The sequence below is a fragment of the Xiphophorus maculatus genome, chromosome 12 (genome assembly GCF_002775205.1).
Source record: "Xiphophorus maculatus strain JP 163 A chromosome 12, X_maculatus-5.0-male, whole genome shotgun sequence".
Taxonomy (NCBI): Eukaryota; Metazoa; Chordata; class Actinopteri; order Cyprinodontiformes; family Poeciliidae; genus Xiphophorus; species Xiphophorus maculatus.
The window spans coordinates 27,280,560-27,298,429 of NC_036454.1; the positions used below are offsets into that span (position 1 = coordinate 27,280,560).

Below are 17,870 nucleotides of genomic sequence, written 5' to 3' on the forward strand. Positions count from 1 at the left end.
TGTCCGGAAGATGGCAGCAGTTCAATTGTGACAGATTAAGCGGTAAGCAAGACTTTCCCCGAAGAAGAAGACGGCTCTCCTCTCGACGGTGGTAAAGTGACCTCTGTTGCTAACCGCTGGCCTGCAGTTGAACCATGGCTCCTCCTGTTGCAGTGTCGCCTTTAATAAAGGTTTGTGCTGTTAAATATGTTACCGAAACGCTCATTAAGTAATTTAGTGTAAAACTGCTAGAATAATTTTCCACACTTAGTGGGCAACTCGTCCGGAGTCACCAACATGCTAACTATAATCAGGATATATTAGCTCGAAGAGAATGGGTAAATGGAAACATAGTACAAGCTTTCATTCAGTCTAGATTAGCAAAGAAGTGCATGTTGCAGTCCGTTTAAATAACACCCTGATTAACGCAAGAGTGAAGGTTTGTGTCATAGTTTACGTTGCTAAAGCTAACACTTTTTAGCTACCTGCAATGAAACGATAGTTAATTGTTACTAATTGAAAAACGAACCACGTGTTCCGTTTTTCCACTTTCAAACTGTAAAGGTTTTATCGTTTATATTTAATACATGTGATATCATGTATTACTCACGTTATTTAGCTTAAGTTGAACATGTTTTACAATTCATTTAACGCCTGTCTCCCCCTAGTGTTCATAGTGTGTATGACAAGGAAACTAGAAATTGTCACTAGTGAACGGTTTTGTTTCTGTTGCAGACTGCCAGGTATTCAGCTTTAATTGCTGGCATTATCTACGGTAAACGGCGATATGGTAAGTTATTAAATAAGTCATCATACAGTTATTTTTAACTTGTTTATAGAAGTAGCAATGCATGCTGCATATCACATATGAGAGAGTAGTTGCTAATAAACATGGTTTTGATAATATTTTAAGACCAGACATGATCGTACAACTTCTGATGGCATGGTTAGATTAGGTAAACTAGCATTCTCTGTATTTTAAATGGAATGTAAATTATAATAGCAAAATTTTTTATAATGTAACAAGTATGTAGAATAGTCACCTGATAGTTTGAATATGTAAATCAGCCTTTATATAGGAGCGGTAACTTACCACACAAATAATTAATTTAAATGTTTAAATCCTGAACTTTTCTCCTGTTGAATTCCCAGTGTGTCTACAATATGGGACTATGAAATTAACTGAAATAAACATAGTTTTAATATGTGGGGGTATTATCTTTTTAATTATGTCCACCTTCAACAATTTATATCTTGTACATGGATGGTTTTCAACTAATCCTCTCCAAACTGAGCAAGTTAGAAAGGAAATTCTGACTGGACTTAGTTTGCAACTCTGACTTCACCCTCCTCAGATTATCTGAAGCCTATTGCAGCCGAGGAAAGGAGGATTGAGGAGGAGGAGAAGAAAGCTCGAGAGGAGCAGGAGAAGATTGCCAAGCAGTTAGCAGAAGGTAACATCTTCACTCTTATTCATATACAAATCAAGTCCATAATCCAAATATTGTTGCATGATTCTTTACATTCTTACCCTCCACCTCACAGCTAATGAAGACACCATCCTGAAGTAAAGCTCTGGACTGTCCTTTGGAGACATCCTTGTGCACTTTCCAACCTTTTCCTGGAGTAACGGTGGCAAAGTCAGGCCACGCTGGTTCACTGTCGCAATGAAAACAACTCCCCTCCTCCAGTTTCCCAGAAACTGTAATTTAGTTACATGAGAAGAAATAACTTCAAATGCAGCTACACTCAGAAATTTATGTTGACATTTGAATTGAAGAAATTTCATAAATACAGGACATAAAATATAAAATGTATATTTTTTTCCTCCCTCATAACTGTTCAGTTTATTGTTGGTACATTTACTTAAACACCTTTTAGATCTCTGGCTCTGTACAGCATCATAAATAATTTTGTTCTTTAAATGTATTAAAAAAATAAATACATGGCTTTGCTCCTTGTTGTTTTTTCAGAGGAAAAGATGATCAGTAATTAATGTATTAAAGGTGGTTGATTATTATGGTTTTTAATATTATGCACATTTAATAAAACCCCATAGGTTTTATTTTATTAACTAAGCAAAATGCTTGCTGATTAACTTTTTCCTAAACAATTTCTAACAGCTAAAGGTGTTCGAATCATCTCTGCAGAATGAAACATTCTGCCTTGTATTTTTATCATTTCACAGTTACATATTCAGATGTTTGCCTGATTTTATATATTTTATACCTCCAAGGTGATTGGTTAAAATATGTTGATTTCTTTAAAAGAGCTTATCTTTATGTTCTCTAAAAGCCTGAGGAAACTCTGAATCCTCACACGAAGAACCAAAAACATTGAGAAACTGTAAGTTTAGTCTTGAAAACCACCAATTTAAATGATTTAATATGTCACTGTTTTAAATCAGAATTTCTAATTTAGAAACTAAAAGCCTGTAATAAGGTCACCAAGTCCTCGGTTTTATCATAGATGGCGTCAATCTTCATCTGCCATGGAGGTGTGAGGAGTTCATTTAAATGCGTAACGTGTATTTTTACATCTTGTTGTTGCACAACTTTGTCCTGCACCCACACACCAGACGTGACCCCATAAACAGTTTAACCTGCCGTCACCTGTGGCTAAGGAAAGCCGCCTCTTCAAGAGATTGTTGATAAATCTACAGTTTTCAGATTAGTTAACTGAGCCAAGCAGCTGCTGTGGTTTCATATTTAGTTGGATTTAAATTTAGTGCAGCTACTCAAAGCGCAGATGTTTTGACTTGACAGGTGAAACAAACTAATACCAAGATATTCTGCTCACAGTTTGTGGTTCTATACAAATCAGAAAACCCAAGATTTTTTAAAAAGAAAATACTTTCATGTCTGCAGCTTAATTTACAGCAACATCTTTGAATTCACAGATCCTTTGCTTATGTATAGGCATTATCCTTATTAAATGCATTTTGGCAGTTCTGTGCAGCAGACGTTCAGCCTAGGATTAGACCTGGCAGCATTTACAGACAAGCTGACGGGAGACGAAAACACCTGAACCTCTACTGACATAACACATTACTCATAGCTGGTTTCCACGGTGGCCATCTCATTCTCACCCTTTATGGCTAAAGAAATACAAAAACATACATTTGCAAGCCTAATTTTAAAGTTGCTGGACGTAGCAACTTGTAAATATAAAACGTGAAAATAATTTCCTGAAAAATATATATGTATTTTAAGGACATTACAAAATGTCCAACATTGCAAAAGCATCTTTAATTTCACTATATTGCACATAAAATACCACAGAGCCTTTGCAGCGTGACTCAGGGTTCAAACAAGTTTAATCTTCCTTTGCATCCGCCATAATCAACTGCAGCCTGGCAAAAAAAAAAAAAAAAATTACATAAAGCCTGCATGCTCCTGAACGTGAAGGCTCATCAGCTTACAGGCAGGGATTTCTATAACTGGATTAATGCTAGATTTAAAATCTACATTTAGGCTGAAGAAGTGAGAATACTCAGACAGCCCGTCTGTGGCTCCGGTATAAAAGGCTCGCTCACAGGCTTCTCGGCACAGCTAAAACACGGCAACACATCTCTGAACTGCAATCTTCCTGTGGATTTGCTCTGCACCTCAGGTAAGGAAATGATGCCTTCAGGGACCAATAAGAGGTTTATAGAAACCTATCGGTTTCTATAAATTTGTCCTACCTTTAAGCCATATGCGGAGACTTCAAAAGCGAAAGGCAACTAGGTTTCTTTCTTGGCTTGACTTAGAATGGACTTCCAGCTCTTGGGGTTGGTGATGCTTTTCCTGGCCTGTGTGGAGCAGAGCCTGGCCTCTTGTGTGGTGGACAGATTCACAGTTAAACAAGACTTTGATCCCCAAAGGGTGAGTACATAACTTCTATTTCCACTTCCAGAATAGCATTCTCCTTATAACGAACAATATCATCAGCATAGAGTGTGACATTTTTTTTTTTGCATTTTGCTAATTCAGCTGTACACTCTGTGTAAAGCCACACTAATTGATGAAATATCTGTTAATGCATCTGTTTATCTTTTTTCCTTGGCAGTATGCAGGTAAATGGTACGCCCTGCAGAAGAAAGACCCTGAGGGTTTGTTCCTGCAGGACAACATCTCTGCTGAGTACACTGTTGCGGACGACGGTGCCATGGTGGCCTCCTCCAGAGGCAGAGTCACTCTCTTTGGGTTGGTTTTTCTTTTTTTAAACTTACTAGACTGAAATCTGTACAATACACAGCTCCCAGCATTTCAGCTGAAATGTTCTTACTCTATCCCATCTTCAGGTTCTGGGTTGTCTGTGCAGACATGGCTGCTCAGTACTCAGTACCTGACCCCAACACACCAGGCAAGATGTTCATGAACTACCAAGGGTTGGCCAGCTACCTGTCCAGCGGCGGTAAGCCTACGAGAGCTGCATGTTTCATCCTCCTCTATCTCAGTGTAGTCAATACAAACATGTCTCTCTGCTTCGCTAGGTGACAACTACTGGATCATCGACACAGACTACGACAACTACGCCATCACATATGCCTGCCGCACCCTTAAGGAGGACGGAAGCTGCGAGGACGGCTACGCGCTGGTCTTCTCCCGCAACCCTCGCGGCCTTCCCCCAGCCATCCAGAGAGTCGTCCGGCAGAAGCAGGAGGAAATCTGCATGGCCGGACAGTTCCAGCCCGTGCTGCAGTCGGGTACGCAACAAGCACGCATTTGACTTGCAATATAAAGGCTATAGAGAGCATTTAAACTTAAAAGGCATTTGTCTCTCTTCAACAGGGGCGTGTTAAACAGCTTCCAGGCTGACGGTGGACGAGCGATTGCACTTTGTCAATCTGGACCGACTAAAATGCCCAGGATGAAGACGCAACTCTTCACAGGGGAATCGTGCAATACTACACTCTCATCTTAGTTGTCTGATGAATCCCGCACTCCATGAAACGCTACAACACACTTCTAAGATAGTTCAAAGCAAAATCCAATAAATAGCACGATTTTCTCAAAGAATGTTATTGTAACTCGCTGACGGGTAACATCTGATGTGAATTGTTCTGTGCTGCTGACAATAAATTTTATTTAAAAAAAAAAAGTAGTTTGTCTTTTGTTTTTGTAAAAATCTTCATGTGAACAAGTTTATATAAAATAGCAATAATTCAATACGTGAGTTTTTTTACGTTTGTAAAGGAGTCGGATGCGTCTGTAACGTCGTCTGAGGTGTGATTTCACTCAACAAGCCACACATGGGAATCAGCAAACTAAATGTCTCTAAAATGTGCTACTGTTTACTCCCCGTCTGAAAACCTCTCCGGCAGAGAGTAGGGCCCGGCCCGGCCCCAGTAGTCCACAGCTCGAACTCGGTACAGACCCCCAACCTTCTGGTCCACTGCAACACAAACATGATGGATAGATTATAATTACCAGCTCTGAGGCTGCAGTGAAGATCAGAATTTACATCCCCAAAAAGAACAGAAAAAAAGGAGAGGGGAAAACATGTCTACCTGGTGAGTAGACGTAAGAAGTAAAAATGGTGTCCTGAGCATTAACCCGACTGAATTCCTTCTGGTCCGTAGAAAATTCTACTTCAAACGTCTTGATGCATCTACAAAACATGGAGTCAGAAGTGAAGGCTATCACCTAACCTTTGAAAGGACACTACAGTGACTCGTTTAATCCATTTTCCTTGAATAAAATAGTCAAACTCAAAGAAATATTAGCCATTGCTCTTACTTTGAACCAACACAGTGATCTGACCAGATAACGAGGACTTGGCCTTTGGTGATCCTGATGAAGCGTAAACCATTGACCTGACAACGACAAAACACAGCTTGTGGTAGAAAACAGTGCTAACTAAAACTTATTTGGCTGCAACGCCATAAAATATTCATATTAATAACACATTTTGTCATGGTACAAACACAGACTCCGTGCTGATGGTCTCCATTTCTAATCAACTCACTTCTGAAGGCAAGTGGTTGAACTAGATTTTGTTTAGAGCTGTTACAATAACGGGGTATGAATACAAATTTATGTCAAACTATTCAGATTTGTTTTCGGAAAAAAAAGTTAGAAACCTTCTCGATCAAGGTCTTAATTAAGGACTACTTTGTTTTGATTTATCACACAAAATCCTGACTGATTAGATTGTTTTCAGTAAATGTAACACAATGTAAAGAAAAAAAAAAGTTCAAAGGATATGACTCCAAGGCCCTGAAAGCACATAAGAATGAACAAGTGTGTGTAATTACTGCAGCCTGTTCGTAACAAAGACTGAAACTTTTTCCAACCTGGTCTGGTCCGACCTCAGGCCGGGCACAAACATGGACTAGGAGGACGGAGGGAAGAGACAGTTTGGCTTTTAGAGTCAGAGTGTCGCCAGGAGGAAGTTTCTGAGGTCCGTCAGTCCGGGGGTCCTAACAGTGACACATCATCAGTGGGTCAGAAGCTGCAGATTAAAAATTATGGCCATAATCGGCAGAATTTTTTTCCATCCAGAATTAAAACCTTGTTTAGATGGTTTTATTTAGAAATAATTACCTCCACACTCCTGAGCTGTCTGAACTGTTGTGTGGTGGGGAAGTCAGGGCTGCCCATGCTCTGCCACAGCTGGTGTGGGTTGGTAACGTTATTGTCCATGTAGTAGGTGACGTACACCAGACCTGGACAACAAACAGATACTGAGCTGGACTAAAACATTCTATCTAAGCTGCAGGATTTTGTCAAAAGCTTACCCTTCTGCTCAGCTAGTCCTTTCAGCTCGACTGCAACATCATCGATGCGTTGGGAAGTGCTGTTGTCGTCGCTGTTGTAGACCAGGACCGCCGCCTGCCAGCTGTCGGACCCGCCATGGATCACAGGTCTGTGGGTGCTGGCGAGAACGCCCACGGTGCTGTTTTCTTGACGTCCAGAGTTTAAAACCTGAGCCAGGACTTGTGTTTCTCCTTATAGAGGAATGACGTGCAGGAGTTCAATATTAGCCGCATGCATGACATTAAAAACAAACAACAACAAAAAATCACTGTTGATGAATCACACAGTTTTTCTGAGGCAAAATTTTTAAAGATTCGATGATTTTGGTGTTTCAGCAGGTGTCACCAACTCAAATTTAATACTGTATGAGACCATTTTAAAACTGTTATGAATAAAATTTAAGCTCTGTCACAATCACCACAAAAAAAGTGCTTTTTATTTTTTTTAAGAGTACCAAATTTATGATATGTCTGGGGGCTTTTTGTAACGCTTGGGAGCAGTTTTGAGCTCCTCACACTGTACAGTCTTAACCCATATAGTGTCAAGCTTTTTTGAACAAAATGCACGTGGTATGGGTCGGCGACAGAAGCGAGTCAGTGGAGAACTGCCAGTAAATTTACAACTACCCATGATGACACAAAAACAGCTAGGTAGCAAGTACTAGCAGTTCGCTACCAACCGCCTCAAGACACTGGATGCAGTGTGAGAAGATGTCTGTGTGCGACTCAAACGTTTGCCTATAGAAAAGTCCTGTAATAAAAAACCTATATAGAGTATAAAAGATTAAATAGTCCCATCACAACAAAATTTAAGACCTGTGATTACTGTATTTAAGGCCAACTTACATTTTCTTTAATGAATTTAAAACATTTTAAGGTCTTAATTTTAGATACACAAATCTAAGTCTTAAATGATGTACAGACACCCTGACTTTTGAGAACGTCACCTAGCAGAGCCAGCAGGCCCATGACGGTGAGGACGGGCTTCCGGATGAGCTGGACATGAGGCGGCCGGGTGTTGTTGACCTGGAAACAAGCGGTCAGCGTGCGCTGAGTGAACGGGTGCGGGTGGTAACTCAGAAAGGCGTTGTCGTTGCTCAGAAGGGTGTAGTTGATGGTGTTATTGGGGTTAGCCAGAAGCAGATCCTGGTGCTGCTTTATTATCTGATTGGAGAAGAAGAAGAAGAAGAAGAAGATTTTTAACAATACATTTATTGTACAATAATTCAACAATAAAAACATTACATAAATCAGGTCAAAGATACTAAAACAAATAAATATTTACATTAACACTTTGTTATATTTTAGTTCTCCCTGATCAGAAATGATGCACAATATATTATTAAAAGCCCACAGTTCTAAAAACCCCGTCAAATTTTCGGTGACTCTGTAGAAACAAAACTCTAACCTCAACCTAGCCCTGATGTTCACCTTCCACAGACTCACCGCGTCGAGTTGAGGTCCAGCCTGCATTTTGTCCCGTCGAGTTATATAAATAGCCATCTTGGCCTCGGCTAATTAATAATTTAAAATCCGGGATTTAAAACTAGTGGATCGACTATAATGTACACCATTTATAAAAACAGAATTGGTAAAAACCACGCCAAAGAGGCTAAAAATGCTCGCTAAAAAATGTAAAAAACTAGTTAAACGTACGCAATCTATAAAAACATGAAAAACACTCTCGGACAAACTGCAAAAAGGACACTCGTTTAAAACCCCAGGACTGATGACCGATAAAAACGAGTTCGTGGCGATGGCACCGTGCAGGATCCGCCACTGCAGATCACCAGTCCTTTTCTTTATCGGAGGTTTGTATAAAGTCCTCCACTGAGGCTTTTGCCCTCCCAGTTTGTCAGTCCATACACTGACGGATCTTTTACAAAGAGTTCTCTTGTTCAGGATCTTTACGCAGTATTTATATAGTATTTTTGGCCCCGTTTTGCAGAGCTCCATCCCTAATCCTGGGCTTTGCAGCAGGGGGCCACTTTCCTCCCCAAAATTGGGATCCAGGGACACGTCAGGGAACGGGTCATTCGGATCAGGCAGGCACTCTTTTGTGGCGTGTAGTTGTAGCAGCCGCCTCTCCCCAGCCGTCATTCGCTCCTTCACCCTCTCCAGGAAGCGCTGTGTCAGCCTGGCGGACCGGATCTTCAACAGTGTGCTGACCTCCTGGACGTTGGCAAAGTCCGGTCCAGCCACCACTATCAGCCGCCGCAGGGTCACCGTCCCGGACCCAGACAGCGCCTCAGAACAGCCCGGCACGGTGCTGTCGCAGACGTCTAATCTCGCTCCACAGATCAACGGTTCTTCTAAAAGCCAATGCAGAGAATTATGCGATTTTGTCCTGTGCAGTTTAAAAAAAGCACAGGATCTTAAAACACTTTGATAAAATTGAGGCAACCCCTTTAACTTTAAAAAACTAAAATCAGTTAAAAACAGAGCAGCATCCAGCCCCAGAAAATTAACACGTCTGAGAATGCAGCTGGCCACGTCCTTCCATACAGGGGAACCTGTCAAATACTTCTGGAGGAACTGTAATCTAAAAGTAGCCGTTCTACTGGCCAGGTGGACGAGGCCCTGACCCCCCTCCTCTCTTGATAAAAACAAGACAGACTGTGGCACCCAGTGTAGACCGTTCCAAAAGAAATTGACCATCTCTGTTTGGATTTTTGCAAGTAGCCCAGATGGCGGGTCTAACACCGCAAGTTTGTGCCACAGCTGTGAAGCGACTAGATTATTTAAAACCAACACTCTACCTCGGTAGGACATTTGTGAATGTAACCATTTCCATTTTGATAACTTGTTTTTCATTTTTTCTTCAATATTTTCCCAGTTCTTTTTTACAACATGTTTATCGCCTAAAAACACACCGAGATATTTAAAACCATCCTTTTTCCATAAAAGACCCTGAGGGAGAACTGGGAGCCCGTTGGACCACTCGCCGACTGCCAGGGCTTCGCTTTTTCCCCAGTTCACCCTCGCAGCGGACAGAATTGAAAACTTTTTCGTGATCTCGGTTAAAACAGTGACATCCCGCTGATCTTTAATAAAAACAACGACATCGTCAGCATAGGCAGATAAAACCATATTGTTTTTAAAACCGGGTAAAACCAGACCGTGAACAGTCGAGCGTATTTTCTGGAGGAGGGGTTCCAGGGAGAGTGCGTAGAGCATCCCCGAGAGCGCGCAGCCCTGTCGAACGCCTCTACACACCCTAAAAGGAGCACACATGCTGCCGTTGATCTTCAGCACACTCTCAATATCACTATACAAAACCTGGATCTTGGCGATAAGACCCTCGCCGAACCCAAACCTCCTCATGGTTTCCCAGAGGAAGCCGTGTTCGACGCGGTCGAATGCCTTTTCTTGATCTAGTGAAATCAAGCCCGTTTGGAAACCCAATGAACCGGAGACCTCCAAAACGTCCCGAATTAGGTAGATGTTATCTACCATGGACCTGCTGGGGACACAATAGGTCTGATCCCGGTGGATGACCTGCTCCATAGCTCTTCCCAGCCTAGTGGCCAGGGCCTTGGAGAGAATTTTGTAGTCGGTGCAGAGGAGGGACACGGGGCGCCAGTTCTTGATGTCCTGCAGGTTTCCCTTTTTGGGCAGCAGGGTGATCACTGCCCTGCGGCAGGACAGGGGGAGTGAACCAGTAAGCAGGCTCTCATTGTATACGTCTAGCAAGTCTTGGGCCAGAAGATCCCAGTAGGCCTTGTAGAACTCCACAGTGAGCCCGTCAACGCCTGGGGACTTCTGGCCCTGCATGCTGAGGAGGGCTGTGTGGAGCTCCTGGAGCCCCAGAGGGCGCTCCAGCTCGGTGTTTGTCTCCTCGGAGACCTGAGGCAGTTCGTCACAGAACTCCTCGAACAGTTCCTCGTTCTCTTTATATTCGCTGTGGAACAAAGAACGGTAAAACTCCACAGCCCTCCTCCTGATCTGCCCTGGTTCACTCAGTTGCTGCCCCGTGTCCGACAGCAAAGAGTGGATCTGCTTCCTCTGCCCGTGCTTCCTCTCCAAGCTAAAGAAGAAGCTAGAGGGAGCATCCATCTCCGTGATGTTCTGGATCCGGGACCTGACCAATGCGCCTTGGACTTTATTCTCCAGCAGGTTTGCTAAAACTAGCCTTTTAGATTTGAGAGCTTCAATGTGCTCTCGATTTCCTGTGGATTCACTAAGTCGTTCTAACTCCACGATGTTCATCTCCAGATCTCTAATAGATCCGGTGATGTCACGGGTGACATTGAGAGTATGCTGCTGACACAGCAGTTTTATTTGCACTTTACCATGGTCCCACCACTGTCTCAGGCTGGTAAAATCAGACTTTCTCTGTCTAAAACCAGTCCAAAAATAACCTAAAATCTCCCTAAAACCCCGATCATAAGTTAAAACAGAGTTAAAATGCCAGTAAGCGCTTCTAGGTAAAATGTTTCTGATAAAAACGCTACCTAAAAGCAACGAGTGATCGGTAAAAGCCACCGGTAAAATCTGGCATGTTTTAAACACGTTAAAATGGTGTTTAAAACAATAAAAACGATCAAGTCGAGCTAAAGAGATTCGGTTTTCCTTAATGTGGGACCATGTGTACTGCCTGGAGCCTGCATGCATCCTCCTCCATACGTCCACCAGGCCGTGAGACGAGACCAGCTGCCGCAGAGCATGTTGGGCCGCTGGATGCGGCTCTGCATGATTACGATCTAAAAACTCGTTTTCCGTACAATTAAAATCCCCACCTATAAAAACATAATCTTCCGACCCACAATCACCCAGCCTTTCCCCAATTTTTTCAAAAAAACGCTTTTTTTCTGCATTGGTGATGGGAGCATAAATATTGATAAAAACCAGGCTAAAATGATCAAATTTTGTTTTGACTAAAAGACACCTCCCTTGAACGACGTGCTCAACTTCTGTGGAGTTTGGGGTGAAAGCTCTGGAGAACAGAAAACCCACCCCTGCACTCTGGGAGGTGCCGTGACTTAAAATGACCTCCCCCCTCCACTCTCTGCCCCAGTCTGTTTCTATTAAGGAATCACTGTGAGTTTCTTGTAAAAAAATGATGTCAATTTTCTTCTGGTTTAATGTTTGGTATATCAATGCACGTTTCTGAGCTACCCTCGCCCCGTTAAGATTTAAAGATGCAATTTTAAAAGAATCCATATTGGGTAAGAAGCTAAAACCAAAACATAAAAACCTTATAAAAAATAATAAAAAACTACTGTACATCATTTTTACTCAAAATTGTTTCCTAGCTTTTGACATTATTTTCTTTAATCTAAAAACTTCTGTATCTGTAAAACCTGATACCTCTTTGTTTCTGATATGATATCTTGCAGAAAAATAAAATAGTCTTAAATTTGGAAAGTAACTTTCTATTTTTACTCCCCTCAATCCCTTGGTTTGTTGCAAAAAGGTTCTGTAAGATTCTACCGGGTACCTAGGTTCTTTACTGCTACTTTGGTTTACGGACACCTCACTGGTGTCAGAGAACCAGTCTTCATTGTCACTGCTATCTGACACCTCCCTCCTGTCTGCAACCAGCTTGCTGGCCTGTTTACTTGCTTGCACAGCAGCCACCACATTTTTCCTTTTGCTGCGCCTTTTTTTGGGGGCAGAAGCCTCTAGCTCCATCCCCTCCTCTGTTTCACCTGTCTCTCCCTCCGCTCCTGCTCCAACAACCGACTCTACACTGTTCCTCCTTTCATTCTGTCCACCCACCTCCTCCTCTACTCTCTCTCCCTGACCTCCACACACTAAATGCTCCTCATCGCCCTTCACCTCCTCCTGCTCTCTCTGCACACCGTCTTTCTCCCCCTCAACACTTCCACCCTCACCACCATTCACCTCATCACCACACACCACCGTGCTCTCATCCATACCCACACACACACTCATTCCCAACGCTCCCTCACTCACGACTGTACCTCTCTCCAGTTCTCTTGCAGCGGGCTCTTCCACCACCACCGCGGGTTCCCCCGCAGCCGCCACGGCCTCCTCCGCAGCAACCGAGGGTCCTCCCGCAGCAGCCGCGGGTCCCTCCACGGCGGAAGCGGGTTTCCCCGCAGCAGCCGCGGATTCCTCCGCAGCGGCAGCGGGTTCTCCCGCAGCGGCAGCGGGCTCCTCCGCTGCCCTACCTTCACTAGGCGGGTTTCCTGTTATCTCACCAGCCGCCTGCTGCTTCGCCGGACCCTGCGGGGCCGGTTCGGCCTTGTCTGGGCACATTTTTATGATGTGGCCTTCTTTGCCACAACCAAAACATTTCATATTTGAGGACGTGGCAAACAAAACATAGTCAAATTAATCAATCCTCACGTGAAATCGTAAATTTAACTCGTCATCTTTTCGATTTAGAATCATAAAGAGTTGCCTCCTATGGGATACAACATGTTTTAGTAAAGGTGATTTGCACCCTGTTGGAACCTTTTTTAGCGGCGACACCACCTTACCGTGCCTCGACAACTCTTTAATCAAGAACTCGTCACTTATAAACGGAGGAACGTTTGACAGCGTTACCTTCGTTGCAGGTAAGGTAAGTGGCGAGACTTGTAAGAACAAATCGCCTACAGAAACGCCCACCTCCACTAGCTGTTGAGCCTGCTCAACTTTTTCCACAAAACACACCACCGCTCCATTCATCCGTGCTGCCGACCTTATGCTCCCGTGCCCAATCACATCACCCACAGCCAGACAAACTTCCTCCACGCTGCACGGAGAACCAGCACCCACCTTGATGCCGTTCTTCCGCGTCAGCGTGGAGAAAGACCCACCACCAGCCACCATGGCGTCCTGAGACGCCGGCCTGACGGCCACACCCAAACCCACAAAATCCCCTTAAAACGTGACAAAACTAACACAAAATCACAATTAAACAAGTAACACAAACACCCAGTGAATAAACAGTAAGAAAAAACCAAAGATAGAAAAATACACAATCGCTCGCTCTTTCACTCTTCTTCCGCTCTCCACTCACCCTCCTCTCACACGAAGAAGAAGAAGAAGAAGAGATGACAGATGGAATCCGAGTAAGTGATGAATTATTACTTATTTTGTCTGCACTTACATTGTTTTTTTGGGGTTATTTTTGCCTTACTTTTACCACCATTGCAGCGTAGGTCACGTCAGCCCTCCAGTCCTGAGGTTTGGACCATCCCACCAGAGGGTCGGCCTCATCGTTGTAGACAGGGACGCTGCGGAAGCTGGGGAAGCGTTTCTGGATTTCCCCTACTGTCTGGAGCTCCTTCTGGAGAATGGGCAAAGAGAAACCCCCTCCCTAGGAGACGGAAACAGAGAGTCAGCTTTTTCTATACCACAGCTTTATCTCAATTCATAAAAATACTATTAACAAATATAATTATTCCACTGATTAAATTCAAAAAGTACTATTTTGCCATAATTACATTGATTTATTACACACAAACTGATCAATTTCAAATGTTTAATTCTTTTCATCTAAATTCTTATGCCTTTTTCCAAATTCAGCTCCTTAGAAAATAAAAATGTCACATAGCACTGATAATAAAACATTTTAAAAAACATAAGTGCTATGTTTTGTTATGGTCTATATAATAACGTGAGAGTGCGAATAATAATGATGATTATAAGAAATATTGTAAATTTGCCAAACACCACACAAGAAAAATACAGCGTGTGTTGAACCCGGCATCCCTGGGAAAGAGAGAACAGTTTTGTGTTCTTAAAGAGAATCATGTTTAGTTTTTTAGCCACAAAACTAGCTGCTCAAACACTGCTGTATCGAAGCACATTGATAGAAAATTGAGTAAAAGAACAAAGTTTGACTGAAAAAGGTGCAGAAGTAACAGGGGCATCTGCAGCCTTGGAAAGATAGTGAAGCAAAGCCCTTTCAAGAGATTGAGGAAGAGTCGGATTGTTGAGTGTGGACAGTTTAGTTTTGTGCTAAGCTTTAAGTCATGATCACTAAAATAAACAGAAACAAACAGCGGAAATAAGCCACTGTGTGTGCAATGAGTCATTTCATGAGTTTTACTTAAAATACTTCAATAAGGTTTTTTCTTTAAATATTTTTTTCAGCACAAGTGGCCTTCATTTGATAGCAATCAGACAGGAAGGGGAGGAAAGACATGCGTCAGAGGAACCAAGGACAGGGGTTCCCACTCTAGCCACTGCGCCACGCGTCGCCCCTTTGATTAACATTTTGATCATATGCTAAACTGTGATCCAACAGCATGCATTCATAAAAGAGACTGTGCGACCCGCCTTCTTGTGCAGGGCTATGTAGTCGATCCTGACGCCCGTCTCTCCGGTGAAGTAATTGGTGCCGTTGTAGCAGTGCTGCAGCATGGCCCAGCAGTACGGAGAGCGGGGGGGAGAATGACAAGAGTCTCCAGGACCGCCGAACCTCAGGAGCGGGCTGGCAGCGCGCAGCCCCTCTGAACACGCATCGTAGTAATTTAGAAACCCTGAAGGTATGTGGATGAAAAACAGAGATCTGGAGTGAGGCCTGATATAAATTCTTCATCAGTAATGTCTGTTGGCGACTGCGTTTCTCCGTTGTGAGCAGTCAAATTCCAGTGCAACACAAATAGCATGGAGTTATGTACGTGTTCTGGGGTTTACCTTGAATGGACATGGTGACATTATCAAAGTCATGATTATTGGGTTCGTTCCACGTTTCAAAGTTCCACTGAGAAACTCTTCCTGCGCCGTATTTGTCTGGAATTTAAAATGAGCAACAATATCTTTTAGATAGAATCAGATTTTATAGAATTTATGATTTTACAAAAAAAAAAAAGACATAATTTTCTATAAACCAGTTGAGATTAATGTTACAGAGTCCCAGAAGAGTTTAGCAACATGTTTATTTTAACCATAATAGGAGATCACTCTCAATCAGCTGGTATGTAAATGGCATCTAACTGTTGCTACGGCGACTTGGAGGTCCTCAATATATTACTCTCAAACAGTGAACCATGGTTACTTTTTTTAAATTTTCCTATACGTTTCAACCTTTATTCTTCCATTTTAATATTTTATTGGACATTTGACTGGTAGCATTGAGGTAAAACAGCTTAATTAGTAAACAAAGACTCACCAATGTATCGCTTGGCTATGAGATAAACCAGATTTCTCCATTCAATCACTTGGGCTTTATCCTCCAGGTCAGTGAAGTAGTTTGAGACGCTGCCCATCAATTCAAAACCTGAAATATGTCAAAACAATTTATCAAAATATCACAATGAAGATGATATTTATCAGCAAAGGCAGTGTGTTTTTAGCACAGTACCTGGTTGGAGCCCATTATCTGACAGCAGTTCTATCAGCTCATCCAGTTTAGTGAAGTTATACTGAGGTTTTCCTCCAGCATGTCTACAAAAATGAATTAAAAAAAATAATCCCACTTGTTTTAATATGGCAGTAGGTATGCTTTCTCTAATATGAATCACAGTGTATAATTAACCACATTTTGTACATCAGCATATTTTTGCTTGCTAGTTGACTTACTGTAAAGTGACCAGCTCCAGCAACCAATGGATCCTAACCTGCTGGATCCCTCCGTGTGGGACCGAGCCCACATAGGCCAAATTCAGCCGCTGGTCAGTGCTCAAGTCAAACTGGTCAGCCTGGGTGTGAGGAAGTGGAGGGCTGCAGGAGAAAAAGTTTTAAAATTATGACATTTATACAGTTCTGTGGTGAAGTCTTGAGTCATTTGTTCATACTTTGCAGACATAACTTCACTTTAGAATATTACACAATATTCTAAATATATTTTGCTTATTGGAAGCAAATTATAAACGTAGAATGCAGGTTGGAACTGAACAATAGCAGATGGGTCTCTTCTAAAGTAGTGAAAAAAAGTTATTTTAGAGTTTTACCAAATTGAATTGTTTTTAATCGCATATTTTATAAGAATCTGTGAGTTTAGATTAAAGTCAAACCATTGCATAGCTTGGACTCACTGTACAAATGCACCATAAATGTTTCCATCATGGTCTTATGTTAAAAGCAAGGTGCATATAGAGTCTTAAGGAATTGGATCAGGAGGTTTTCACCAAGAGAGAACAAATGGGCAGATATCTTATAGATCTGAGCTGTGAAGATTGAATGATTATCTCTATTATTACTCACAGTCAAATGTCCAATAAATTATGTTTGACTTCTCAAACCTGGAGAACCGTCATCCCTCTGGACTCAATCCCATATATATGCAATCTTGAAAGGTTTCTGAATCTCAATCGATCTGCATTCAGTGTGAAATAATTATGTCTGCTTGAGCAGCACAGATGAATCAGCGTTTATATGTTTACCTTCAAAAATTAAGCGTAAAGCTATAATAAACTTTTTTAAATTCAATTTTCAGAAACTGAACAAAGTTGTCACAAAGCTGAAGTTGTGCTTCAACTAGGCCGACACTGATTTAGAATAACTCCGTTCAACTTTGATACGTAGTTTTTACTTACAGGCCCACGTGACATGATTTCAAGCCAAAATGCGTCTTACATTTTGAATTGTTACAAAAACTTGATTAAAGGTTTCATAAATTATGTTTAGTTCAACCCGTTTTCAAGTTGAATCACTGCGTCACGTGTTTATAGTTTACTCTTTTTTGCGCATGCGCATGACAGCGGTTAGCAAAACCAAGGTTGGTGACTTTAGCTTAAGAGGAAAATTCAATAAAAATATCGCTTTGAAAGACATAAGCGACCTACCAGAAGCCAGTGCTTCTCCAGAATGGCCTGAGCTCTCTTTCTGGTCGCTTCGCGTCAACTGTGATGATATAAGCGCCAGAAGTTTCACAGAAGCACCAAAATAAAGCAAGAAAAGGCAAACTCCTCCACATAATGAACTCGTGTTCGTTTACATGTCTCCCGTAAAGTGACAAAACTGTCGGTCTATCCTCTTCTCAGCATGTTTTTTGTAGTACAAGCTCAAACACTGAGCTTTTGCTGGTAAAAAACAAGCTAACATGCAACAAACCAACCAGGAGGCAGATAACCGTGAGCAGGTCACGTGAACACGGTGACGTATATAACGCGACGTAAATGTAGTCTTCAGTGAAGGTGAACCGTTTCAAGTCAGAAGGTGGTCTGGTAAGTTAACGCCAACACTAACGTTTTTGGCTTGAATGCACCCCATCCACAAGTAAAAACAAGCAAAAAGAAAACCTCTT

The 17,870-nt window shown here is 42.2% G+C and overlaps 2 protein-coding genes across 3 annotated transcripts; one reads left to right on the forward strand and one right to left on the reverse strand.

Annotated features, from left to right (window-relative positions):
- Positions 1-15: 15 nt before the first annotated feature.
- Positions 16-5,053, forward strand: LOC102232330 (purpurin-like). Of its 2 annotated transcripts, none has more exons than XM_023343245.1 (8): positions 16-170; positions 715-769; positions 1,335-1,433; positions 1,525-3,845; positions 4,030-4,166; positions 4,265-4,377; positions 4,457-4,669; positions 4,755-5,053. In XM_023343245.1, exons 4-8 carry the CDS (start codon positions 3,732-3,734, stop codon positions 4,763-4,765), a joined length of 588 nt encoding a protein of 195 aa, XP_023199013.1. In that variant the 5' UTR covers positions 16-170; positions 715-769; positions 1,335-1,433; positions 1,525-3,731; the 3' UTR covers positions 4,766-5,053. The 2 variants fall into 2 exon arrangements, with proteins under 2 accessions (XP_023199013.1, XP_014330916.2); XM_014475430.2 differs by having other exon boundaries at positions 1,525-3,591; positions 3,731-3,845; positions 4,457-5,053.
- On the reverse strand, positions 5,030-17,704 carry idua (iduronidase, alpha-L-). The gene is made up of 14 exons (XM_023343244.1): positions 17,410-17,704; positions 16,205-16,345; positions 15,987-16,069; positions 15,795-15,902; positions 15,320-15,415; positions 14,960-15,162; positions 13,815-13,994; positions 7,669-7,885; positions 6,704-6,913; positions 6,510-6,631; positions 6,260-6,385; positions 5,703-5,779; positions 5,474-5,574; positions 5,030-5,358 (listed from the first exon to the last, which is right to left on the reverse strand). Exons 1-14 carry the CDS (start codon positions 17,538-17,540, stop codon positions 5,258-5,260), a joined length of 1,896 nt encoding a protein of 631 aa, XP_023199012.1. The 5' UTR covers positions 17,541-17,704; the 3' UTR covers positions 5,030-5,257.
- Positions 17,705-17,870: the final 166 nt, after the last annotated feature.